This window comes from Apium graveolens, chromosome 4 (genome assembly GCF_009905375.1).
Source record: "Apium graveolens cultivar Ventura chromosome 4, ASM990537v1, whole genome shotgun sequence".
NCBI lineage: Eukaryota > Viridiplantae > Streptophyta > Magnoliopsida > Apiales > Apiaceae > Apium > Apium graveolens.
In genome coordinates this window covers 3,816,759-3,844,267 of record NC_133650.1, presented here as the reverse complement: position 1 = coordinate 3,844,267, position 27,509 = coordinate 3,816,759, and the positions used below count along the sequence as shown (strand labels likewise).

The 27,509-nt window shown below is 35.6% G+C and overlaps 2 protein-coding genes across 2 annotated transcripts; both read left to right on the top strand.

Annotated features, from left to right (window-relative positions):
- The first annotated feature begins 8,426 nt into the window (after positions 1 to 8,426).
- LOC141717500 (phospholipase D alpha 1) lies at positions 8,427 to 12,664 on the top strand. Its single transcript, XM_074519609.1, has 4 exons — positions 8,427 to 8,581; positions 8,882 to 8,978; positions 9,893 to 11,792; positions 11,918 to 12,664. The coding sequence occupies exons 2-4, from the start codon at positions 8,889 to 8,891 to the stop codon at positions 12,349 to 12,351; spliced, it is 2,424 nt and encodes an 807-aa protein (XP_074375710.1). The 5' UTR covers positions 8,427 to 8,581; positions 8,882 to 8,888; the 3' UTR covers positions 12,352 to 12,664.
- Positions 12,665 to 13,074: 410 nt separating this feature from the next.
- Positions 13,075 to 14,585, top strand: LOC141717501 (26.5 kDa heat shock protein, mitochondrial). The gene is made up of 2 exons (XM_074519610.1): positions 13,075 to 13,520; positions 13,964 to 14,585. Exons 1-2 carry the CDS (start codon positions 13,247 to 13,249, stop codon positions 14,374 to 14,376), a joined length of 687 nt encoding a protein of 228 aa, XP_074375711.1. The 5' UTR covers positions 13,075 to 13,246; the 3' UTR covers positions 14,377 to 14,585.
- Positions 14,586 to 27,509: the final 12,924 nt, after the last annotated feature.

Sequence of the window (27,509 nt, the reverse complement as noted above, 5' to 3'; positions counted from 1 at the left end):
TACATAAATTTGAACAAGTATACTAGAGCCATTAACATTCCTAAAGAAGAGAGTTTTATCAACAGTACCTCTAGTGAAGTGATTCTCCAAAAGAAATTTTGATAAGGTTTCATACCAGGCTCTAGGTGTTTGCTTCAGTCCATAGAGTGTTTTCAACAGATAATATACATAGTCTGGAAAATTTGGATCTTCAAATCCTGGAGGTTGACTTACATAGACTTATTCCTCTAATTTCCCATTTAGAAATGCACTCTTGACATCCATTTGATAGACTTTGAAATTGGCATGAGCTGCATAGGCTAGAAAAATTCTGATGGCTTCAAGTCTTGCAACAGGAGCATATGTCTCATCAAAATCTATTCCCTCTTGCTGAGAATAGCCTTTAGCAACCAATCTGGCTTTATTCCTTATGATAATGCCATTTTCATCCATCTTGTTTCTGAATACCCATTTTGTGTCAATAGGACTCTTGTTCTTTGGTTTGGGTACCAGCTTCCAAACTTGGTTTCTCTCAAATTGGTTTAGCTCTTCCTGCATAGCTAATATCCAATCTGGATCCAATAAGGCTTCTTCCACTTTCTTAGGTTCCTCCTGAGATAGAAAACTACTATACAGACATTCATCTTGAGTAGCTCTTCTTGTTTGCACTTTAGATGATGCATCACCAATGATCAGTTCAAAGGGATGATTCTTGGTCCATTTCCTTTGAAGTGGAAGATGTGCTCTAGATGAGGTGGCCTCAGTATTGTCATGATGTGAGATAGAGTGTTGACTAGTTGAAACTCCCCCTGAGTTGTTGGTCCTTTGCAGGGAACTTGGAGTTCTATCAACTGATGATGTAAATCGATTATCCGTTGATAAACTATGATCAACGGATGCTTCATTTAGTACTTCAACGGATGATACACCATGTCTTTCAACGGATACTGCATTGCCTCTATCAACGGATGCAGAATTCTGACTTTCAACGGATGCAGTATTTTGTGCATTATCCAAGGGCATGTTTTGAATCCCTTTTGAAGTGTTATCTCCATCAGTCTTCTCTTCACTATCATCACAATATATCTTAATGTTGTCAAATTTGAGTCTCTCATATTGTCCCTCATCTGTTAGTCCATCAATCTTTTTATCATCAAACACAACATGCACAGATTCCATAACAATGTTGGTTCTTAGATTGTAGACCCTATAAGATTTTCCAGCTGAATAACCAACAAATATCCCTTCATCAGCCTTTGCATCAAACTTCCCTTTATGGTCAGATTGATTCCTTAGTATAAAGCATTTACATCCAAAGACATGAAGAAAGTTTAGAGTTGGTTTTCTTCTCTTGAACAACTGATAAGGAGTCATGCCTTTAGCTTGATTGATCAAAGAGATATTTTGAGTGAAACAGGCACAATTAACAGCTTCAGCCCAGAAATATGTTGGTAACTTTGATTCTTCAAGCATTGTTCTGGCAGCCTCAATTAAAGATCTGTTCTTTCTTTCAACTACCCCATTTTGCTGAGGTGTTCTTGGAGCTGAGAACTCATGCATGATTCCATTTTCTTCACAGAACAGCCTCATTGATAAATTCTTGAACTCAGTTCCATTGTCACTCCTGATATTCCTAACCTTCAGGTCAGGATGATTATTGACTTGCCTGATGTGATTGATAATGATTTCACTTGCTTCATTCTTTGATCCAAGAAAATAGACCAATGAAAACTTTGAGAAATCATCTACAATCACTAAGCAATATCTTTTTCTTGCAATTGACAATACATTGACTGGTCCAAACAAATCCATATGTAGCAGCTGTAATGGTTCATCAATTGTTGTTTCAAGCTTCTTTTTGAATGATGCTTTCCTTTGTTTGCCTTTCTGACAAGCATCACACAAATCATCCCTTGAGAATTCAACAAGAGGAATTCCTCTTACTAGGTCCTTTTTGACTAGATCATTCATTGTCTTGAAATTCAAATGGGATAGCTTCTTGTGCCATAGCCAACTCTCAACTGAACTTGCTTTGCTGAAGAGACAAGTAATAGATTCTGCATTTGCAGAGTTGAAGTCAGCTAAGTACACATTTCCTTTTCTAACTCCAGTTAGAACCACTTTGTTGTCTTTCTTACTAGTGACAACACAGGCTTCAGAATTGAAGGAAACTGTATTCCCTTTATCACATAGTTGACTGATGCTCAGTAAGTTATGTTTGAGACCATCAACTAATGCAACTTCATCAATGATGACATTCCTTGTTGAAATCAAGCCATATCCCATAGTAAACCCTTTGCTGTCATCTCCAAAGGTTATGCTAGGGCCAGCTCTTTCCTTAAACTCTGTGAGCAGGAAGAAATCTCCTGTCATGTGTCTTGAACAGCCACTGTCCAAGTACCATAGATTTCTTCTATTTCCCTGCACACCATAAAATCAATCAATTTGATTTTGGTATCCAAGTTTCCTTGGGTCCATTCTTGTTAGCCTTTCTCCTAGACTTCATTCCTCCTGCATCTCTAGACTTAGGTAACTTTGAGTCAACCTTGGTCTTGGATGTAGTTGGTTGAGGTGTAGGGTTAGTCACAGAATCATTTAGCACATTTGGAATATGATAAGGCATGGATTGTGCATTCATGTTATTCCACATAGGCATATTGTATGGCATTTGAGGCATACTAAATGCAGCAAGATAAGGATTGTTAAAATATGGCATGTTTGCAAAATGTGCATAAGGATTCTGTTGAGACATAGTAGGCATAGCATGTAGAGATGATGCAGACATGTTAGGCATGGAAGAGGGTACAGTTATGGGGGTTTTCTTAATAGATTTGCAATTAGCAGATAGATGATTAACACTACTACAATGCACACAGCTTTTTCTAGGAGCATACCTATCAGGTGTGTAATTGTTATGTTTGTTAACACCTACCTTCCCATTTCTGTTAGATTTTCTTTTAGTTTCCTTTTTATCCTCAACCATCTTGAGCCTATTATTTAACTGTTCTAAGGTCATGTGCCCTATATTCACCTTACTGACATCTTTGGATGTGCTTGCTTCTTCTTTAACAAAGTTCTTGGAAGTTGAACCAAACTTTTTGTTGAGTTTCTTTAGATTTTCACTATTAGAAACATCTGCCTGTTTTAATTGAGGAACCTTCAACGGATGCTCATTTTCTTCCTTCAACGGATAACCTTCATCATCCGTTGATTCCACATCCGTTGACAGCCCATCAATTAATTCCAGTTTCTTTTTGTTTTTATCCCAGGCAGTTTCACAGAATGATTCAATTCCTTGGACCTTGGCAATTTGAGCACTAACATCCCTAGATGTTTTCCAGGCTTTAATCACCTCTTGCTCTCTCTTTAATTGATTAGAAAGTATTTCTACTTTCTTAATAGATTCAGCTAGTTCATTCTCAACAGATATACAATGCAGCTTGGTTTTCTCTAGGTCAATCAACTTATCTTCTAACATAGCACTTCTATTACTTAAAAACAAATTGTTCTCTTTAATCCTACTATTTTCTTTAGCAAGAGATTTAAGAGACACACGCAAATGATACAATTCAGTAGACATGTCATTAAAAGCATCATTGCACTCTTCTTTAGTAAGTTGTGTTACATCAGTAGTGATTACCTGAGTTGTTACCTGATTGCTTGATGAACTAACTTCATTTTCCTCAGAATCAGCCATGAGAGCTAAGTTGACATACTCCACATCTTCATTCTCTTCCTCTCCATCAGCTGCCCAATCTTTTTCTTGAGTAATGAAAGCCCTTTCCTTTTGCTTGAGCAGATCAAAATATTTCTTCTTGTAATCTACTTGGTCAAATTTCTTCTTTTCAGAAGTTGGCTTTCTGCACTCACTTGCAAAGTGTCCACTTATACCACAATTGAAACACTTGAACTTTGATTTGTCCACCATGTTCTTATGAGGTTTAGTGGCTCTAGTGTTTTTCTTAAACTTCATCTTTGCAAATCTCCTGGACAGAAATGCAAGATGCTCATCAACACTATCAGAGTCATCTTGACTGGAGTTGTCTTCATTCTCAGCAACTTGCTCTTTTCCTTTGCTTGATTCCTGATATCTTGTACCATCTTTGGAGTTTGATGTAGATCTCACAGTTTCTTGTCTGCATTCCCTCTCATTTTCAGCTACCAATGCAACTGAACTTCCTTTCTTTCTCCCCTTCTCCAATACCTCATCCTGTTCCAACTCTAGTTCATAAGTCTTCAAGATTCCATATAATCTTTCAAGAGTGAAGTCCTTATAATCCTGAGAGTTTCTTAAGGAGACAGTCATGGGTTTCCATTCCTTTGGCAAGGATCTTAAGAATTTAAGATTTGAATCCTTCACCTGGTACACTCTACCATACAGCTTCAATCCATTCAACAGCTTTTGGAATCTGTTAAATGTGTCATTTAAAGATTCATTTTCTTCAAAATGAAAATACTCATACTGTTGAATGAGAAGCTGCATCTTGTTCTCTTTTACTTGTTCTGTACCTTCACACAGCAGCTGAACTGTGTCCCAAACCTCTTTGGCAGTTGAGCAATTTATCACATTATCAAACATATCCTTGTCAAGACCATTAAACAAAATGTTCATAGCCTTCTTATCCTTGTGGACTTCTTCTGTGTCTTCCATTGTCCATTCTGCTCTAGGTTTTGGAATGGATTGACCAACAGCAATTGTGGCCGTAGCAACTGTGGCTACTTTGTGGGGAATGTGAGGACCATTCTCAATACAGTTTACATAACCTTCATCTTGGGAGAGTAGATGAAGGTGCATTTTCACCTTCCAGTGGTGATAACTGTCTCTGTCAAGAACTGGGATTTTTACTCCAATATCCTTCTTACTCATCTTTGTTAGATTCCAAGATCTTTAAACTCTTTGTTTGTCAAGAGCCTGCTCTGATACCAATTGTTATTTCTAGAGAACTAACAATGAGATTTACAGAAGGGGGTTGAATGTAAATCTCAAAACTTTTTCAAGTTTTGAGCAGTTTATAAAGACTGTGTGTTCAAGATGAACAAGTGTGTGAATTGCTTTAAGCTGATACAGACAGATATATATTCAAACACAAATGTAAAGAACACAATAAACCTTTAAAAACTTTTCTGGTGGATTTGTTGTTCCACCAGAGATGGTATTTCAGAAATTCTGTGATCTAAGAATTTGATCACAGCTGCATCCTAGTACAAACTAGATAATTTTTCTCTCAAGATTTTTCTAAACAGCTCTGGAAAAATTCCCATCTAATTACTAGCTACTACTTGGTTTATATATTACCAAGTTTACAAGTGAAGACAAGGATATAATAAAATAATAAAGTAAGATCTCCACTTGTTTCTTCTCCAGTTCACTCCAGTACTTTGTTGACTTAATGTCTCTTTATACTAGAGTAGAACGGCTGCTTTTTCTGATGTTCCTGAAATTAGGCTGCCACATTTCAGTTATCTCTGTTCACCCACGTGCCTCTGTTTGTAGGTACAACTACCACTTATCAACGGTTAATCAACAGAACATCCGTTGAAGCTTTCATCCGTTGATGCACTCATCCGTTGAAGGATGTTATCCGTTGAAGCTTTAGAGACATCCGTTGAAGCTTAGCTTCTCATCCGTTGAAGGTCTTTAAGTCATCCGTTGATACCACTTCATTTATACAAAATTACAAGGCATGAAATATTTACAATTGGCCTTCCTATCTGCATATCTTCTAGTAGTCAACATGACTCATAGATTCTCTCAACTTCTAAGAATTACATCTTAAATACAGAGACTGAAATATGCTACAACACTAGACTTATTTCTAAGTAAAGCTACACCATCAACGGATAGCCAAAGTGGTCTTATCCGTTGAGGCTACAGACACTGAATTTCTACTTAAGTGTTTTGTTAAACATATCATCAAACTAATGCACATATATTCCTAACACCTTCTTTGTTCCATCAGGCCTGATCTGGTCCATCAGGCCTGATCCATGTGTTAACCTTTTTGATCTGAATATCATACATCTTCTTATTGGGCCTAGCAGCCCAAATCTTGTATAATTACTGTAATATTTAATTACACCATCAGGATTTATTTATCCCTATCACACGTGAACTCGAGTCGAAAACTTTAAAAGTTCGGTTCAGTTCATGAAAATTATCAGAGAAGAAACGTTTTTCGAATTCGAATTCGATAAACTTATCAAGCTCGAACTCGGAATAACTGAACGAGTTTAACGAACAGCTCATTCGTTTACAGCCCTAAATAAAACATCCTTCTAATGATATTTTGTATTATCATAACTTACTTTAATTTCATAAAAAAATCGGAGTGAAAATAAAAATAATTTACTTATAATGCACTTGTTTTTTCATCTTTTTAAAACGGGAAGAAGATTTGACTGAACATGTGCATCTATTTTCACCAATTAACTGCTAAGAGATTTGATTTTCGAATTAATGAAATTCAAAGACGTGCGTATCGAATTGAATAGAGGTTGCACCTAAATTATTAAATTATCCAGCACGCAAATTTAAATAAAAAATCAGAAGGGTCTCGTGACCCATGATGAGATCTGAAATAAAAATTCAAAGGAACCGGCCCTATTTGTCAAATACCCCATCACTTTTGATAAATGAAATTTTCGGATTTTCCTGATTTTTTTTGTCGGCCATCTGCTATCCACTCGTACCACGCATTTCGAAACAAATTTTATTCGCAGGATTATGTGCAGGATCTGATATAGAAATTGGCATATTTTCTTTGAACAACAATAGATTTAATTTAATAATAAAAAATTATACAGTATATATATAAATGATTAAGTTGAACAAAAATAAAATGGATCAAATATCCGGTCTTCGTCCAAGCGATATATTAAAGAAAATATATTTACATGTACCTGTTTTAGAGATGTTCAAAAAATCCGAATCCCGAAATTCGATCCGATCCGATTCGGAAAAAAAGCCCGAAAAGCCCGATCCGGAAAAAACCCCGGCCCGGTTCGGCCCGCGGGCCTTAAATGAGCCTCCTTTTTTCTCGAAAATCCGGTCCGGCCCGAAACGCCTGGATTTAAAAAAACCCGAATCGAAAAAAGCCCGGATAAAAGTCCGGTTCGGCCTGGATAAAAGTCCGGGCTTTTTGAAAAACCCGATTAAAAAACCGATTTTTTATATAAAATTTGAAAATATACAATAGTTTTTATGATTTTTAAAATAATATATCATAATATTAGAAACAATTAAAGTATATATGATTATTTATATATTATATTAAAAATAATTATTTATTTCGGTGTCCAAACTACTCTATCTGATATATCAAGACATTATTTTCTCCGGTATTTAAACTACTCATAATTCGAGTTATAAAATATTAAAATATTTTTTTAATATATAAATAAAAAACCCGGATAAAGCCCGGTTCGGCTCGGCCCGGCCCGTGTGCCTAAAACGGGCCTTATATTTCTTAGGAAGTCCGACCCGACCCGATTTTTAAAAAAACCCGGCCCTATCCGTTTTAAAAAAAATCGGGCTTTTTAAAGTCTGGATAAAACCCGGCTCGACTTTTTGTGCATCTTTAACATGTTTCATCACAATACCAACGTATTTGAGCTATCGACCGTAAATGTAACCCAATTTAAACCTTCATCACTAATCTAAATAAAAAATTCATATTTGAAAAATGAAACTTAAAAAGAGATAATCATTAACAAAGAGCTGACGTAGATGTTATGGATAGAATTTTTTGTAATTAAATTCACATCTTAGATCTAGGAATCCGTTTTTATTTTACACCCTCAAATCCCATATGTTCCGCTTGAATTAAGATGAAAGAAAACCCAAGTTCCGACAATTAGATCTAAAAAACATACTAAACAGGTAAAAATCCGACAATTAGATCTAATAAATAAATTAAATAGGTAAAAATTCTTCCCTGAAAATAAAAATTATGAAAAGAAACAAAAGAAATAAAATAAATCAACGGATTTGGGTTTTACATCGGATAAACCGACGAAGTCCATTAAAAGGAGCCCGGATTGTTATGTAAAATGTGTTAAAACTGATTTGAAAATAAAATAAGTATATAAATAAAAAAATTACGAAAAGATATAAAAATGAATGATTAATCTTGCAAACAGGAATGAAGACAAGTGTTGATTGATATGATATTTACCCACAAAAAAAAGACTGATTGATATAATAAATTTTGTTGGACCCGATGATTGGCATAATTCAGAAAACTTAGATCCTGGGTTATCCTCAGTCGTCCCAGATCCTGGATTCGATCCTGGCTCACCCCGAGAATTGTTGAGAACAGATACTCATATTTGTAAGGCTATAAGCCAAAATTAGTCAAAAAAAAAGAAACAATTTACCTTATTTAACAACACGAAAAAGAAAGAACGAAATGTAAAATGTAAAATATTGGTAAATGGATAAGTCAAGCTTCTTTCAGACAGCGCATTAAGCCCACACGGTTTGTACACTAGTCGCCACACACACTTGCACACTTTTATTACACACACACTTTGCTATTAAACCTACGAAGATTGATCGACTCAAACTCACTCCAATCTTCAGATCTCAACTCCAGTTTTCAACGTTAGTGTTCTCCTCCTCTTCTTCACTAATTTATTTTTTTTTGTAATAATTATTTTATTAAATTTATGTTATCAAACTCAGTTGTCACTTTCATTAAATCACTCGATCTGTTTAATCATCACCTTAATTTTAACACAATCAAGTATATGTTTGTACTGTAATTTTAGTGTGACTTGTTATAAATTTATCTGTTTATTTTGTGTAGCTTTTGAATTGATTAAGTTTATGAAGTTGAGTAGCTTTAAGTTAGTATAATGCTAGTTTGATTGATTTTTGTTTGTGTTATTTATTTATGTGTAGGTAAGAGATGGCACAGATACTGCTTCATGGAACTCTTCATGTCACTATCTTTGAGGTTGATCACCTTAAAACCGTTGGTGGTGGTATTTTCGGGAAGGTAGTTTAAGTTTTAACTACTTGATCTCGATTTCGAATTGTATTTTGTCGATGAATTTAGCTGTAGTTGTATTATTCTAGGAAGATTTACGAGTTAATGTGGTGTGAGTATATAGTTTCTGTAATGTGATCTGTGTATAGTGTGTAGAGTAGAGACTGGACTGGACTGGACTGATCATGTAATTTTGTGTGTTGTATTGTTATTATCTTGATGGTCAGGTCAGATCGATATTCTCATTTTGATATAGATCTTTTTAATTAGAGTGCATTGTTATATTTGATGTTACGGTGGGAAGTACTTGGGGGTTTGTTTCGGTGGTTGCTGATTTTACTGGTTTTATGTTCTGGCGTTCCTTAACCTTATATCCTAGATACATTATCCAACTTTGAAACTGCGTAAATTTAACATGTTTAGTTTGTGACTCATTCATGTTAGAATTGGCTTATCATTATATAAGTTGTAAATATAGAGTTGACCATCATTTTGAAGTATCTTATGTTAAGCTAGTTTGTTGGTACATGTTCTGCATCACTTAAATTTATGTATATATAATCACTAATAATAACTACACGAGTCACCAGACAGGTCTTTAACACTATCAAATTTTTGGGATTTGTTAATTTCTTCAACCAAAACGTTGTTTTGATTAAGGTGTTTCTTGCTGGTTACTTTTATTGCACGAACATCATGTATCATGTCCACTCTTATATCTGAACAACACAGCTCCCTCATTAATCCATAAATATTATGGAACTTTTAGAATATAACGTTGCCCTGTTCAGTTTATTGCTAGACCAGACTTTGGCCTATACTATTTTTAAAGAAGACTTCACCTGTCCACTGTGCCAACTTTTCTAATTATCTCTGTTATCTCCCCTTTCATATGTTTCTCATTCATGGAACTATTTTTGTAGCTTAAGGCGAACCTCGAGGAAGCCATTGGCCTTGGCGAAGGAACTCCAAAAATTTATTCATCGATTGATCTGGATAAGGCTAGAGTTGGACGCACCAGAATGATAGAAAATGAACCAAACAATCCAAAGTGGAATGAATCTTTTCATATTTACTGCGGTCATCCCACAACAAATGTTATATTTACTGTTAAAGATGACAACCCAATTGGTGCAACTTTGATTGGAAGAGCTTATCTGTCTGTTGAGGAACTTTTAGAAGGGGAAGAAGTGGATAGATGGCTCGAGATCTTGGATGAAGACAAAAATCCTATTGACGAAGGTTCCAAGATCCATGTGAAGTTGCAGTACTTTGACATTGCTCAAGATCGCAATTGGGCCCATGGAATTAGAAACTCCAAGTTTCCAGGGGTTCCTTACACCTTCTTTTCTCAGAGACAAGGTTGCCGAATTTCTTTGTACCAAGATGCCCATGTGCCAGACAATTTTGTGCCTAAGATTCCTCTTTCTGGAGGTAAATTTTATGAGCCCCATAGATGTTGGGAGGATGTCTTTGATGCCATAACCAATGCTAAACACTTTATTTACATTACTGGCTGGTCTGTGTATACTGAATTTGCCCTAATAAGGGACACAAGGAGGCCAAAGCCAGGAGGCGATATAATGCTCGGCGAGTTGCTTAAGAAAAAGGCAGATGAAGGTGTTAGGGTTCTCATGCTTGTCTGGGATGACAGAACCTCTGTGGGTCAACTTAAGAAAGATGGGCTGATGGCTACTCATGATCAAGAAACTGAGGAATACTTCCGGGATACTAATGTTCATTGTGTTCTATGCCTTCGTAATCCTGATGATGGTGGTAGCATAATATCAGGTTTAGCAATTTCTACCATGTTCACTCATCACCAGAAAATAGTGGTGGTAGACAGTGAGATGCCTACAGCAGGATCAGAGAACAGAAGAGTGGTGAGTTTTGTTGGTGGCATTGATTTGTGTGATGGGAGATATGATACTCCTTTTCATTCACTTTTTAGGACGTTGGATACTGCACACCATGATGATTTTCACCAACCCAACTTCGAAGGTGCTGCAATTACTAAAGGTGGACCTAGGGAGCCTTGGCATGATATTCATTCTCGTCTTGAAGGTCCAGTTGCTTGGGATGTACTGTTTAATTTTGAGCAGAGATGGAGAAAGCAAGGTGGAAAAGATTTACTACTTAACCTGAGAGAGCTCCAAGATATCATCATTCCTCCATCTCCAGTGACATTCTCTGATGACGATGAGACTTGGAATGTTCAATTATTCAGATCCATTGATGAGGGGGCTGCTTTTGGCTTTCCCGAAACACCAGAAGAAGCAGCTAAAGCAGGTCTTGTGAGTGGGAAGGATAATATTATTGATCGAAGTATTCAGGATGCTTATATTCATGCCATTCGACGGGCAAAGAATTTCATCTATATTGAAAATCAATATTTTCTTGGAAGCTCTTTTGGCTGGAATTCAGAGGATATTAAAGATGAGGATGTGAATGCTTTGCATCTTATACCAAAGGAGCTGTCACTAAAGATTGTTAGTAAGATTGAGGCTGGGGAGAGGTTCACTGTTTATGTTGTGCTCCCAATGTGGCCAGAAGGAATTCCAGAAAGTGGTTCAGTTCAAGCTATTCTGGATTGGCAAAGAAGGACGATGGAGATGATGTACAAGGATATCATTCAGGCTCTCCAGGCCAACGGGATTGAAGAAGACCCTAGAAATTATTTAACGTTTTTCTGTCTTGGTAACCGTGAGGTAAAAAGGGATGGAGAATATGAACCTTCAGAGCAGCCAGATGCAGATACAGATTATAGTAGAGCTCAAGAGGCCCGTCGCTTTATGATCTATGTACATGCCAAGATGATGATAGGTAAGCAGCAAAGTTGGATTTTTTTAATTACTTGAATTGATTTCTAAAAGTTCAAGTATTTTTAACAGTGGTGTTGGCTTTGTTTGTTACTTGTACTTAATTTTTGTTTATTCCTTCCTGTGCAGTTGATGACGAGTACATAATAATTGGGTCTGCCAATATTAACCAGAGATCTATGGATGGCGCCAAGGATTCTGAGATAGCTATGGGAGCCTATCAACCACATCACTTAGCAACAAGGGAACCAGCGAGGGGTCAAATTCATGGATTCCGAATGTCTTTATGGTATGAGCACCTTGGTATGCTTGATGACACCTTTGCACAGCCTCAGAGCGTTGATTGTGTCCAGAAAGTGAATACCGTGGCAGAGAAATACTGGGATCTCTACGCAAGTGAAACTCTGGAAAGGGACTTGCCTGGACACTTGCTGAGGTACCCCATCGCTGTTGCCAGTGAAGGTAATGTCACAGAGCTTCCAGGCACGGAGTTTTTCCCAGACACCAAAGCCCGTGTTCTTGGTGCTAAATCTGATTATTTGCCTCCCATCCTTACAACATAATGGATTCAGATAAACCAGCGTGTTTCGTACGTAATAACCCTTAAACACTACCTCAATAACCAGGGTCCTTGATAAAATAAAGTATGCTTCTTTATGCTATATTTCAGCAGAAATCTTCTACTACTATGCGGAGATAAGCATATCAGAGTTTTAGAGATTTGGTTTCCTGTTTTATGACTAGTTGTATGGTGATTCAGTGTGCTCTATATGGTTGTGGCTATGGACTGCTACTGCTTGTTAAGCTGATAAACTTTTTAAGTATGTTTTCATTCTCAATTGCTGACGATATTATGTATTTTCATCTTGTTTTTCATTTGTGTTGAAATTTGGGAGTAGTTTTTATGCTTTACAAACCGATATAGGCACATATGTGGGAAAGGCTATAAAAATACACAAAATACGAGATTTTTAACGTGTCGGTGAAACGGTTTTCCAAACGTACATGAAACAATTGGTTACGGATATGTGTTTTTGGATTGTGTTTAGTCTTCAGTACACTGTATAAATGACACAAATTGCCGGCTCTACTTAAACCTGCAATCGAATCAGAAGTATATGGAAAAATTTATCAACAGATTATGTTTAGTTTTTTTGAAGTAACATTTTTCCTATAGCACCCAAATAAAGTTGCAAAAGTTTTACAAGAAAAGAAACATAGCGTCATACTAGTCTCTGGAAGAGTCTTGTTTTTTAGGAGGGGCTGGAAACTTCTCATCATCTTTGTAGAAGCTCTTGGAGACTTCTTTATAATATAAAACAATTAATAATTAGCAGTGACATCAGAATCTCCATTTCTATAAATTATCTGCTTGCTGTTTCACTCATAAATCACAAATTTCACAATATCACCATTTAAGAACCACTGCAACTCTTTAATCTTTTGTTATAAGATAGCATGGCATTAGCTCGTTTGGCTTTGAAGAAACTGCACAAGGGTGCAATTTCAGTGCCCTCTTCCTCTTTTATGAGTAAAGAACAGAGATGCAGCTCTGAGCTTGTTAACAGGCTCTTCACTACATCATCAACACCTCCTCGTGATGAAGCCAAATCTGGTGAAGTAGCTGTCTCTAGTCCTGATCAAAGTGGCAAAAAATCCAAACTTTTTTCGAAAAAGCAAAGAAATAGGCAACTTTGGAGGAACAACCATAATTTTGTGCCTTCTCTCTGGGGTACTCTCTCTCTCTCTCTCTCTCTCTCTCTCTCTCTCTCTCTCCCTCTATCTCTCCCTCCCTCTCTCTCTCCCTCTCTCCCTCTCTCCCTCTCCCTCTCCCTCTCCCTCTCCCTCTTCCTCTCTCTCTCTCTCCCTCTCCCTCTGTCTGTTTGTATGTATGTGTCTGTTTGTTTGTGCCAATCTCTCTCTCTCTGTTTGTTTGTCTCTCTCTCTCTCTCTCTCTGTTTGTCTCTCTCTCTCTCTCTGTTTGTTTGTGTCAATCTCTCTCTCTGTCTGTTTGTTTGTGTCAATCTCTACCTCTCTCTCTCTCTCTCTCTCTCTCTCTCCCTCTCTCTCTCTCTCTCTCCCCCTCCCCCTCTGTCTGTGTGTGTGAAAGTAAGATTAGGAGTTGTATATGATTTGCAAAAAGTACTGTACACTTACTCAAGAGTATTGTTCCAGAGTTCTTTCCTTCAGGGCTAGGAAATGCACTGATGCAAGCAACAGAGAATATGAACAAAGTCTTGGAGAACATGGGACCTTCTCAACTCTTAGGAAGGTTCAAAGAAAAGAAAGAGTGTTACAAGCTGAAGTACGAAATGCCCGGACTGGCCAAAGATGAAGTGAAGATCACAGTTGAAGATGGTGGAGTGTTAAGGATCAGAGGAGAGCACAAGGAAGATCACGAAGCAGCAGAAGATGAAGACCAGCAGTTCTGGTCATCACAATACGGGTATTACGATACTCGTCTTGTGTTGCCTGATGATGCAAAAGTTGAAGAAATCAAAGCTGAGATGAAAGATGGTGTTTTGAAAATTACCATTCCTAGGAGTGAGAAGCCGCAGAGAGATGTCAAGGAAGTTCAAGTTGAGTGATCTTTGTATTTAGGAGCTTTAAAATTACTTACTCCCTCTGTCCCCCTCAATTCTTCACGTCGGGAACTGGACACGTACTTTAATGCTTTTAATACTTTTAAGCTCTTTATCTTTTACTCTTATCAGATGATCTGCTGCTATGTAATAATCTGTAGGCTCTTGTTTGTAAATCTATGAAAAATACAAATAAAAGTTGTTTATTGCAAAGATATTACAACTGCAACTTTTCTGAAAAAGTAGTGAATTTTTTTTTGGTTTCAATTTAGGCTGTATAGTTGCATTTGAGGTTTGCATAATGGGGTTGCAAAATCGTATTTTTTCAAAAAAAATGAAAAATTGCACTTCTGCAAATTAAAATTAAAAAGAAATCATATTTTTATAAAAAAAATTCAGAAAACCGCATTTTTTAAAAAATCTATTTTTTTAATGATAGATTTTTTTTAGTAATTATCTTTGTTATATATGGATATACTATAATTTCCTTGTCATACATAAAAAAAACATGTGAAATGGATTGATATAGAAACTGGTCTTTTAAACTGGACCGGGCATTTTTTATTAACGTCAAACTATAATGGGCTGGAAATAAATAAAATGCTGAAGTGGGCTTTTATTGGATCAATCTGATCCCATCCCAGTTAAATGATTTGGGTTTATCAGGATCAACTTTACTTCCCATCATTTTGAGGTGTTAATATTAGACTCTTAAACACTAAATTGAGCTTAATTTTAGATAAATTATCAAAACACTAATTTTTCTATTTTTTTTTGCAATTTTATTATATTCTGAATCTTTTTTGCAAAGTTACGCAATCGACCAAAATCAAATCAAGGATATGCAACTAGTTAAATCTAGTTTTTTTTGTTGCATTTGAGGTTGTATCTAGTTGTAGAAACTCGTCGAATGTTGCATGTATTTGATTCGAGTTGCAAAAATCGTATTTTTGCAAAACAAAATTGAAAAATAATATTTTTTTCAAATTAAAAAAAATATTTTTTTTAAAAAAGGCAGTATTTTTATAAAATTATTCTTGGACTTGGATATTTTTCAAAAAATCTCCTTTTTTTTGGGATTATTCATGATATTATAACTTATCTTGATGGTGGTGTTAAGTGTTAACGTGGTTTCCGGATTTTATTTAACTTTATTTAATTTTATTCTTAAGACTAATAAAAATGTTTACAGAAATTTAATATATATATATTTTAAGATAAAATTTTGGATAATTAACATTTTTCTTGAAAAGGAATTTTACGGATTAATTTGACATAACACACAAGTTAAGAGCATCTCTAATGTTGCAAAACCCTAAGCTAAATTATATATGTGAAATCTATGTGGAACCTAAGTGGTACTCCTCCGTCCCTCCCAAATGTTTACATTTGGGTGGAGTGCGGAATTTAAGAAAAATGATAAAATAGTGGAGAAAAGTTGAAAAAATGAGTAAAGTAGTGGGACCGATTAATATTATATGTATAAAGTGGGTATAGTGAAGTAAAGTAGTGGATGTAGTTAATTTAAAAATTATAAAACTTTACTATTTTTGGAAAATTTTGAAATGTAAACAATTGGAAGGGACATCCAAAAAGGAAAGTGTAAACAAATGGGAGAGATAGAGGGAGTAATATTTAGAGATTATGTAAAATTTTAAGCACTCCAACCATAGTTCCTTAGCAAAAAATATAGATAATCACATTTGGTTAACTATATTTGTCGAATCACTAAATCCTTAGGTATAATTTTGCTATCATAATTATACATAATATCATTGGAGTGTTTTTCCTTCCCTTTGGTAAAATATATTACTATTATATAAAAGACGAAACATTGAAAGTTTTAGTACGGTACCTATTTTTTGGTACCCGCTAAATTTAGTTAATTACCCTTACTACGGTACCTAGTTTTTGGTACATGCTAAATTTAATTAATTACACTTGCTTATAAATTATATTTTACATATTTATCTAAATTTTATCTAATTACCCTTAGAATTAATAATCAACCGATCAAACAACTACTAATAAATTTTTATACAAATTGAATTGAGATTTTCTTTTCAAAACCCTGATTTGGTTCCTAATTATATATAAACTTTTTTAATATATCAAGTTTTCAAGCCTAATAGTTTAATATTAACATAAAAATAGAGCTTAATCGTGTAATTACAAGATAGTCATATAATTTTTATATATGTATGCAGTTGTTAACGTTAATGAATTAGAGTCTTTAATTCAAACTGATACACAGATCTCAAACACAAGCAACAATAATTCTTATTCATAGTCAAACTCCACCTCTTGCCGCACTGTTACCTCTCAAACATCTAATTTTCCTTTTTAGTTGTTTTAATTAAATTGCATGTATTATATTATTTTAAGTTACAAATTATATTTATTTTAATATTGATATCCTAATTTATTTATATTAATATATAATCTATAAATCTATACTATTACTGTATTATAATGGACGAAATATTAAATTTTTGTTACGGTATATATTTTTTGTAATTATTTAGCTGGCTTATTTAGTTACCCATTTATTTTATTTTTATTTAGTTAACTTTATTTAATTAATCTTTCTATATACTATTTTATTAAATTCAAATTAAAGTTAATTCGCTGATGGAATTCGGTACAATAATCTAGCGAAACAAAACAAATATAAATCTCTATAGTAGTTTTACGTTCTTAGTTACCTAAAACTTATTTGTAACATGCGTGACTATTTTACAAAACTATTCTATTCAAAATAAATACGGGTCTAACTATTTTACAAATATATTCTAATTAAAACAAATATAAATATATTATGATTTTACTATCCTGTTTTATTTTTGCCCAAAATACAGTATGAACACAAATTTAGGGCCAAAATATTTTAAATATAGTTTAAGGAAATAGTCGGTTAATCGATATAGTACTCAGTCTTTATTACTTAATTTTAAAAAAAATTCATGTTTTCAATATCTTTTAAAAGGATATATGAATTGCTTGGGGAAGAACCCGGTGCCCAGGCCGGCCCTGTCAAGGCCCCCTCTCCCGAAGAAGTGTTTGGGCAGCTGGGATATTTTTTTATCACGCTTCAGTAAAATCCGAGCCCGAGGAGATTTTATCATTGCAACAAGGGATAAGCTAGACCTGAAGCATGCTTCACCCGAGAAGCTATAGAGGATCCAGGCTATCATGGAATCCATCACGAACCAACACGACTGTCCCGCTCCCGGGAGAAAGGCAGCGGATCTCTAGTCGGTCGGTACAATACTTTGGGTTAATTATTTAATTTTAGAATTTAATATAAAAAAATATTCACCCGACCCAAAATAAATAATACTACCTCCGTCCCAACGGGATATATATATGCACTATTTGCACGTATTTCGAGACTTCTATAAAATATAGTTTCATAATATTTTTTTCAAAAAAAATTTTTTGAATAAAAGTTTAAACATAAAACTTTTATTCAGAAAAAAAAATTAAAAAAAAATATGAAATTATACTTTAAACGAGTATTGAAAAGCGTGTCGAAAAATGATGTATAGAATTCAATGGGACAGAGGGAGTAGTCGGTCATGTCCACGCTAAAATCAAGAATAAAATTCTAATTATATAAAATTTTTATATTGTTGATCCGGCCAATAATTCGTTGGTAGATAGAATGAAGGATTAAAAGTGAGTCGGATTACGGGGCATACACCTCTGATAGAAAAAAATATTAAAATTTTGATAGTCGGTCAAAACATTTAGGTTCATATAATGGTATGCTTTTTCAATTTTTATAATTTTTATATTATTTTATTAAAACCAAACAAAGGATATGTTAGATATATTTGATAATGTCATGACTAATATGATTTATGTTTAGTTTTCAGATCTTACTTAAACAGGACAAATCAGTACTTAACTGAAATCAGCACTTATACTGATGTCAGAACTTAAGTCATAAGTACTTAAGGTTCAGGAGATATTTATCAGAAGATAATATCAGGACTTAAAGGAAACATTCAGATAAGAAAGGCGGCTGATTAAAGGAAGAGAAAATCGAGACAAATGTAAGAAGAGATATGCATGAAGAAGGAATTCTATGAAGAATAGAATACTTGGAAGAAAAGATATCTGATTGATATATTTTAGGAAGCAGAATTATATTCCATATCAATTAGCGATTATCTTGTAACTGTGTAGTATATAAACACAGACATAGGGTTTACACTATAAGTGTTATCATTATCGAGAATATTATTCATTATAACCCTAGCAGATCTCGTGATATTTGTTCATCACTGAGAGAGGACAGTTCCATACTGTAACAGAGTTTATTGCTTTGAATAAAGTCTGTTTTCTGTTACTTGTGTTATTAGAATTTGATTTGATTGTGTTATACACTGTATTCACCCCTTCTACAGTGTGTGCGACCTAACAAGTGGTATCAGAGTCTATTTGTTAACACACAAATAATTTAAGATCCAAAAACAATCATGTCTGAAGTAGAAACTCCAACTAAGCCCACCAAAACTGAAGAACCTCCAAAGACACAAATCCATAGTCGATATGAGACTATTAGAGTTCCCATTCTGAAGCCATCTGAATATCCCGTATGGAAGGTGAGGATGACCATGTTTCTGGAAGCAACTGATCCAGAATATCTTGACAGAATCAATGAAGGGCCTCACAAACCAACCAAGCTCGCAGTTGCAGTTGCAGGTGAAGCAGCAAAGTCAGTACCAAAGGAGAAGAGCGACTACACTGCTGAAGATATCGCTTCAATTGCTAAGGATGCTAAGGTACGACACTTACTGCATAGTGCCATTGATAATGTAATGTCAAATAGGGTAATTAACTGCAAGACTGCAAAAGAGATATGGGATGCCTTGGAAACAAGGTGTCAGGGAACTGATTCGATTAAGAAGAACAGGAAGACAATACTCACTCAAGAGTATGAACACTTTGACTCAAAGGCTAATGAGTCATTGACTGATTTATATGATAGATTTGTCAAACTCTTGAACGATTTGTCACTGGTTGATAAGGAGTATGATCTTGAAGATTCAAACCTTAAATTCCTGTTAGCTCTTCCTGAAAGCTGAGATTTGAAGGCAACAACTATAAGAGACAACTATAATCTTGATGAAACGACTCTTGATGAAATTTATGGGATGCTCAAGACTCATGAACTTGAGATGGAACAAAGAAGCAAGAGGAAAGTAGGAAAGTCAAGGACAGTTGCTCTTAAGGCTGAAGAAGAATCCCCCAAGGCAGCTACCTCAAGGAAAGGCAAGGGAAAAGCGCTCATCACAAAGTCTGATACTGAGTCATCAAGTTCTGATAGTGATGATGACTCAGAATCTGAAAGCTTGCCTGAGACGGATGCTGATGAAGAGATGATGAAGCTGTGTGCTCTTATGGTGAAAGGAATCACAAAGATTGCATACAGAAAGTTCAGGAAGGGAAAGAAGTTTTCCAGGAAAGGTGCAAGTTCTGATAAGAAGAATTTCAGAAAATCTGAAGGCAAAGGAGGGAAGTCTGACAGAGGAGATTATACAAATGTCAAATGCTACAATTGTGGTGAGAAAGGCCACATATCTCCTGATTGCAAGAAAGTGAAGAGTGACAAAGGCAAGGCTCTTGTCACAAAGAAGAAAAACTGGACAGATACCTCAGATTCTGAAAGTGAGGAGAATTATGCCTTGATGACAAATGCTGATATGGCAAGTGCTGAAAGCAGTTCTGAACTGCTAAGTTAAAGGTACCTCAAACTACTTATGTCTTTCATACTGATGATATTAATGAGTTGAGAAGATATCTTAAAACCATGTTCATTAGCTATAGAGATCAAACTTTAATATGTGAAAGATTAACTTCTGAAAATCTTGCTTGTAAAAAGAGGAATGATTATTTAAAAAAAGAGTTAGTCATGTTCCATCAAACTCAGAAAGATAGAGATGATGCTTTCTATGTTAGGGATGAATTACTTAAAATGAATGAATCTCTAAAAACTGAGTTAGAGAAGGAAAGAGAGATTATCAGGACTTGGACTAACTCTGGCAGAACAACTTAGAATTTGTTAAGTAGTGGAAACTGGAAAGAGGGCTTAGTTATGGAGATGATAAGAATGATAAAGGAACTGTAGAAATTAAGCCTATAGTTGTTAAACAAAAATCAAAGTTAAAACATGTTAAGTTTGTAGCTGTAAAGTCTGATACTGAGAAATCAGAATTTAAAAAGGAATTAACTTCTGACAAACTAAAACAGGAAAAGACAATTGAAGTAAACGTAAGCTTAATGACAAAGAAGCAGCTTAAGCATAAGCTGAAAGAAGTTAAGAATGCAAACAAGGTAAAATCACCTAGGAAAAATAGAAATGGAAAGGAAGGTGTGAATAAAATCAATGATTATAAGCCTGTTCCTGATGCTCCTAGAAAAACGTGTCATAACTGTGGAAGTTCTAACCATCTGGCTTCTTTTTGCAGGAAGAATAAGAACATAAACTCCTTACCTTCAAAGTCAGGAGTTAAGAGTCAGTCTGTTAGATATAAGCCACAAAATCCTTGTTTTCATTGTGGTAGTTTATGGCATTCCATTTATACTTGTAAGGAATATCATAGTTTGTACTATAATTATTATCAATTAAAACCTTCTTTAAAGAAAGTTAGCATTGTTCCTCCTAGTATAAGTTCAGATACAAAGTCTGATAGTGTAAATGCTGATAAGAAAAATGTTAATATAAACTCTGATGCTAAATTCGCTGCAAATGTTAACAAACTTAATAAGGCCACATGATCCAAGCAAGTCTGGGTCCTTAAAACTAATCATTAGTGGTCGTTGTGATTGCAGGGCAACAGGAAAAACATCCTAGTTCTGGATAGTGGATGTTCAGGACATATGACTGGAAATAAAGCCCTGCTATCAGACTTTGTGGAGAAGGCTGGCCCAAGTGTTTCTTATGGAGATGGCAACATTGGAAAAACATTGGGATATGGCAATATCAATCTTGGGAATGTCATCATTAAAGAAGTAGCTCTGGTCTCAGGACTTAAACACAATCTGCTGAGTGTTAGTCAAATCTGTGACAGAGGTTATCATGTAGATTTATTTGAAGAACACTGTGAAGTTGTAAGTAAATCTATAGGCAAAGTTGTTCTGCAAGGTTACAGGCATGGTAACATTTATGAAGCCAAGCTTTCAACAAGTACTGATGGTTCTGCAATCTGTCTGATAAGTAGAGCATCAATTGAAGAAAGATGGAAATGGCACAAGAAACTCTCTCATTTAAATTTCAATAATATAAATGAACTGGTCAAGAAAGATCTTGTGAGAGGACTGCCAAAGTCAGTATTTGCTCCTGATGGCCTTTGTGATTCTTGTCAGAAGGCTAAACAAAGGAAATCTTCATTCAAGAGCAAGACTGAATCGTCAATTCTTGAGCCTTATCACCTACTACATGTTGATCTATTTGGTCCAGTGAATGTCATGTCTATTGCAAAGAAGAAATATGCTATGGTCATAGTGGATGAGTTCACCAGATACACATGGGTGTATTTCTTGCACACTAAAAGTGAAACTCCATCTATCTTGATTGATCATGTCAAGCAACTGGATAAATTGGTCAAAGATTCTGTGAAGATAATAAGAAGTGATAATGGCACTGAGTTCAAGAATTTGATCATGGAAGAGTTCTGCAAAGACCATGGAATTAAGCAGGAATTCTCTGCTCCTGGAACTTCACAGCAAAATGGAGTTGTTGAAAGAAAGAATAGAACTCTCATTGAAGTTGCACGAACTATGCTTGATGAAGCAAAGCTACCAATATATTTTTGGGCTGAAGCTGTGCAGACTGCTTGTTTTACTCAGAATGCAACACTCATTAACAAGCATGGAAAGACACCATATGAGATGGTAAAGAAAAAGAAGCCAAATCTGAAATATTTTCATGTATTTGGATGCAAGTGTTTTGTTCTTAAGACTCACCCTGAACAACTATCCAAATTTGACTTAAAAGCTGATGAAGGAATTTTTGTTGGATATCCACTTTCCATAAAAGCCTTCAGAGTCTACAATTTAAGAACAAGGGTTGTCATGGAATCTATCAATGTCTCTTTTGATGATAAGAAGATTACTGGACTTGAAAATTTCAATGATCATGATCAGTTGAGATTCGAAAATGAAGACTCAAATTCTGATACTGAAAATCCTGAAAGTCTAAATCCTGATAATGCAAACTCTGATGGATTAAACTCTGATGTTATTGAAACTGTGGTGACTACGTCAAAGGAAGATGCACATGTGCAGGGGGAGCATACTGAAGATATATCCACATCTCAAGAAGCATCAGAACATACAACTGGCTCTTCAAGTTCTGATTCATCAAGTTCTGATAAGCCAAGTTCTGATAGTTCTGAAAACTTAAATTCTGAAGGATCCGACTCAGAGAGCATAGTTTCAGGGGGAGCATCATAAAATATTGATGAAGATAGCATGGATCATGGGGGAGCATCCAGTTCTAGGGAAAACCTTCCATCTGCAAGGAAGTGGACTAAATCACATACACCTGACTTAATTATTGGAAATCCTGATGCAGGTGTCAGAACTAGAACAGCTACTTCAAGTGAATATCTTTACAATTCTTTTCTTTCTCAGACTAAACCAAAGAAAGTGGAAGAAGCTCTTCAAGATGCTGATTGGGGGCAAGCAATGCAGGAAAAGTTGAAAGAATTTGAAAGAAACAAAGTCTGTACCCTAGTGCCAAGACCAAAGAACAGATCTGTTGTTGGTACAAAGTGGGTGTTCAGAAACAAAAATGATAGTGATGGCATAATTACAAGGAATAAAGCAATGTTGGTTGCAAAAGGATATTCTCAACATGAGGGAATTGATTATGATGAAACATTTGCACCAGTTGCTAGATTGGAAGCCATAAGGATATTTTTGGCTTATGCTGCTCACAAAAAGTTTTCTGTCTTTCAAATGGATGTGAAAAGTGTTTTTCCTAATGGAGAATTGAAGGAGGAAGTATATGTGGAACAACCTCCAGGCTTTGTAGATCCCAAATATCCAGATCATGTCTACAGGCTTGATAAAACACTTTATGGCCTTAAGCAAGATCCAAGAGCATGGTATGAGACTTTAGCTCAATTTCTTCTGGAAAGTGGATTTAACAGAGGAACTATAGACAAAACACTGTTCTACCTCAACCATGGAAAGGACTTACTTCTGGTTCAGATATACGTTGATGATATCATCTTTGGTTCTACAAATGACAGACTTTGCAAGAAGTTTGCCAAACTGATGCAGTCAAGATATTAAATGAGTATAATGGGGGAACTTAGCTATTTTCTGGGCCTTCAAGTCAAGCAGAATGAAGAAGGCACTTTTATTTGTCAAACCAAGTACACCAGAAATTTGCTGAAGAAATTTGGAATGCAAGATTGTTCAAGTGCATCCACTCCCATGGCCACTGCAACAAAACTGGATAAGGATACTGGTAAATCAGTAGATATTAATGATTACAGAGGTATGATTGCCTCTCTACTCTATCTAACTGCTAGTAGACCTGATATCATGTATGCTACCTGTCTTTGTGCAAGATTTCAAGCAAATCCAAGAGAACCTCACTTAACAGCTGTGAAAAGAATTTTCAAGTATCTTAAAGGAACAACCGATCTGGGATTGTGGTATCCCAGAGAATCAGATTTTAAACTAATAGGTTACTCAGATGCAGATTTTGCAGGTTGCAAAATTGACAGGAAAAACACAAGTGAAAGCTGCCAATTTCTTGGAGGCAGATTGGTTTCTTGATTTAGCAAGAAACATAAGTCAATTTCCACATCAACTGCAGAAACAGAATACATTGTCGCAGGAAGCTATCGTGCACAAATTCTTTGGATGAAGAATCAGTTACTGGATTATGGGTTAACATATTTTAAAATCCCTATTTACTGTGATAATCAAAGTGCTATTGCTATGACATGTAATCCAGTTCAACACTCAATGACAAAGCACATCAGCATTAGGTACCACTTCAAAGGGAACATGTGGATGAAGGTACAATGGAATTACACTTTGTTCCAACAGATCAACAACTAGCAGATATCTTCACAAAACCACTACTTTTACAAGATTGGTAAATAAACTTGGAATGGTTTCAGGTTCTTTCTCTAAAGCTGCTTAGCTTTTGTTTTGATGCATCAGACTTTATGATCAGTATTTACAGATATTACTCTCTTTGTGTATTATGTGCCTAATTAAAAATTGCTTAAGTACTGATTGTTGTCTGATGTGAATTTCTAAACTCTGATAGTAAAATGACTGTTTCTGTGACTATTCAATCCTATGAGGATAACTGTGCTAGATGCTGACCAAGTAGTCTTTAATATACTAAAGATCCCATGTTTGAAGTAATTATTTATGTGGAAATCTCTTAACACAAGCAAACTCTGATATTGAGCTTAGTTCAATTTACTTTGTGTATCTTATTACTAAGTCAAAAACTAGAATAGTGCTTCTTATCTGTTAAGTTCTGAAGTTAGTAAATCTGATGGATGTACTAAGTGCTGATAAACCTCACTTATCAAAAGAAAAAGGAAAAGAAAAGGGAATAAAAATCAGGCACTCCTTTGAGATCTAGAGTGAAAAAAATGTGGAAGGGACGACCCAAGTGCATTGCTGGTATTAAGTAATATGCATCAGAAAAGCAAAAATAAATATTTTTCTTGGTGACTTTTCACACTCTATGATTACTGGAGAAATACTCTGATAATAGCATAAATTTTGATAAGTAGTCGTGACGCACTTACACTGAGAAGCCACTGTAAAATGGAATTTCAAAAGATGCATAAAATAAGCACAACACAGTTGAGGTGGACTCATGCATAAACTCATTCAATAGTAGGCTTCAGAATAATGACAGATTTTAATTAAAGTTCTTAGTTATGCCTTATTTCTAAGATGTCCTGAAGTGGATCAGACTTTACTCTTTGTCTGATATTTCGCATAATGCACACACTTACACTCCATATGAATGATGAAATTTACTGTGGCGATCAATGTTGTTTTCGATGAACAGTTTATGTGTCAGATTGCATAAATTATGAGGACAGGTTCTGATGGAAGTTCTGATAATTAAGTTCTGAAGAACCGAAATCAGAATTTGTGTGAAGAATTACAGAAATAGGCAGTCAACTTTTCGAGTTAAGAAATCATGTTCTGATGACTGTTAAGTTCTGATATAAGTCTAAGTGCTGATATTAAATTCTGATTCTTTCCTTGACTTATTTGTGGTTAAAATCTTAAACAGTCTTAGTTTAAATCAGAATATGTTTGGGTGGAATATTAACAGTCAATACAATTAGGGTTAGTGGTACACGTCCATGCACAGTAATATTTACTTGTTTCTTGTGCGCATTAAACCCTGTTTTACACTTCCAATGGCTGTTTTTATTCTCCTCAGTCTAGGGAGACGAGGTAGAATTATTTCTACCTGTCAACATCAAATTCCAACTTTGATGCCATTCCAATCATGAGTCAGCACATCGGGTATGCTATTATTCACCAAACTCATTTTGATTTTGCAAGTGCTGTGCTAGGCTTTATTGGGGATAGGATGACAGAGGATAGAAATGTAGTTTACTTTGCTAGATTCTGTCAGCTTATATATACATTTTGCTGTGATAATGAACCCCAACCAACCAGTTCTTTATTTCCACCTTTTAAACTTGCAAAACGTGCTTTTAATGACTTGGTAAATGCTGACCTTAAGAAAAAGGTGGTTAGATCCTTACAGATACCTCAGTCTGTAAAACAGATCTTGGTAAATACTGATCCTCTAACCTACAGATCTGTTTACCCTGATGTACAACCCACCACCACAACCCAGACAACTCAACAACCATCAGAACATACCACACATACACCTCACTCTACTCAACCTTCGGTCAGAACACATCTCAAAACTTCACAGATACCTCCACCATCATCATCATCAGCAAATACTGTGAAGCCTTCATCTTCCAAGCCCAAGAGGACAAAGACTGTACCTCAAACACCACAGAAGAGAAGGAGGATTATTCTGAGAGATGAATCAGACAGTGAGGAACAGGTTCCTGTATCAGAACCTGTCATGAAAGAAGCCGAGAAGGTCTCTTCTCAGTAGGATACTGGTATTGGGGGATCTAAGCTTCTCAAAAGGCTTAGAAGAATGTCTTATGCTGAAACTCCCAAAGAATCTCCATCTTCAAAGAGATACAAGAAACAGAGAGCTCACAGGCCAGTTTCAGAGGATGAGGATGAAGCAGCTATGGAAGGAGATCAGGAATCTCTGATCTTAAAAGAGCCAGAAATTACTACAGCTACTGCTTCTACACCTCCATTGTCGCCAACTCAGGAAGCTGCTACAGATAAAGCAACTACACCTCATGTGTCTCCTATTCATGAACCAGTATCTACTGCAGACCCAGACACAAGTGCTGAAATTGATATTCACAACCTGGTTGTGCCTGAGGTTCTCTACTTAGAAGCTCCAACAGCTCAAATTAATCCATCAACAACACCACTTACTGATGCTAATGAAACTCCAGAATTGTCTACAACACCATCTCTGCATCTAGATACTGATGATCAGAATATAGGTGAGCATCAGACTATGGATGTTGATAAGAACTTGGAAGCAGATCAGTCCTTAGAGGATGATGTTGATACCTCAATAGCTTCTCATACTGTTCTTTTATCAGAAGATGCTGATTCTGTAAGTTCTGATGCTGCAAATGCTGATGATACTGGTGATGCTGCTATAAATGCAGATGCTGATGAAGCTGGTCCTGTAACACCCCCAAATCCAAGGTCGTGAATTCGGGTCGTTACGATCACTTATTAATTAAATAATTCTCTTTTCACAATATTACTCGACCTTTTATTCAAACTCACACACACACAGGTTATATGCTTCAAAATAGTATCAAATAAATCATCTCCACTTATCTACCTGACGGGGCTGGCGCATAAAAAGCCTACAGAACTCACGAGCGTTCCTTACCCGCCTACGGATAGCAGTCCTGGTATGATCCATGTTGGTAGTCTGTTGTGATATGATATATAAAAGCAAGGGTGAGCATTATAGCTCAGCAAGATATATATCAAAA

Excerpts from the sequence above, each read along its gene's own strand:
- LOC141717501 (XM_074519610.1), top strand. The coding sequence starts at position 13,247 with ATGGCATTAGCTCGTTTGGCTTTGAAGAAACTGCACAAGGGTGCAATT. Across the intron at positions 13,521-13,963 it reads TTTTGTGCCTTCTCTCTGGG|AGTTCTTTCCTTCAGGGCTA; the intron begins GTACTCTCTCTC and ends GTATTGTTCCAG.
- LOC141717500 (XM_074519609.1), top strand. The coding sequence starts at position 8,889 with ATGGCACAGATACTGCTTCATGGAACTCTTCATGTCACTATCTTTGAG. Across the intron at positions 8,979-9,892 it reads GTGGTGGTATTTTCGGGAAG|CTTAAGGCGAACCTCGAGGA; the intron begins GTAGTTTAAGTT and ends CTATTTTTGTAG. Across the intron at positions 11,793-11,917 it reads ACATGCCAAGATGATGATAG|TTGATGACGAGTACATAATA; the intron begins GTAAGCAGCAAA and ends CTTCCTGTGCAG.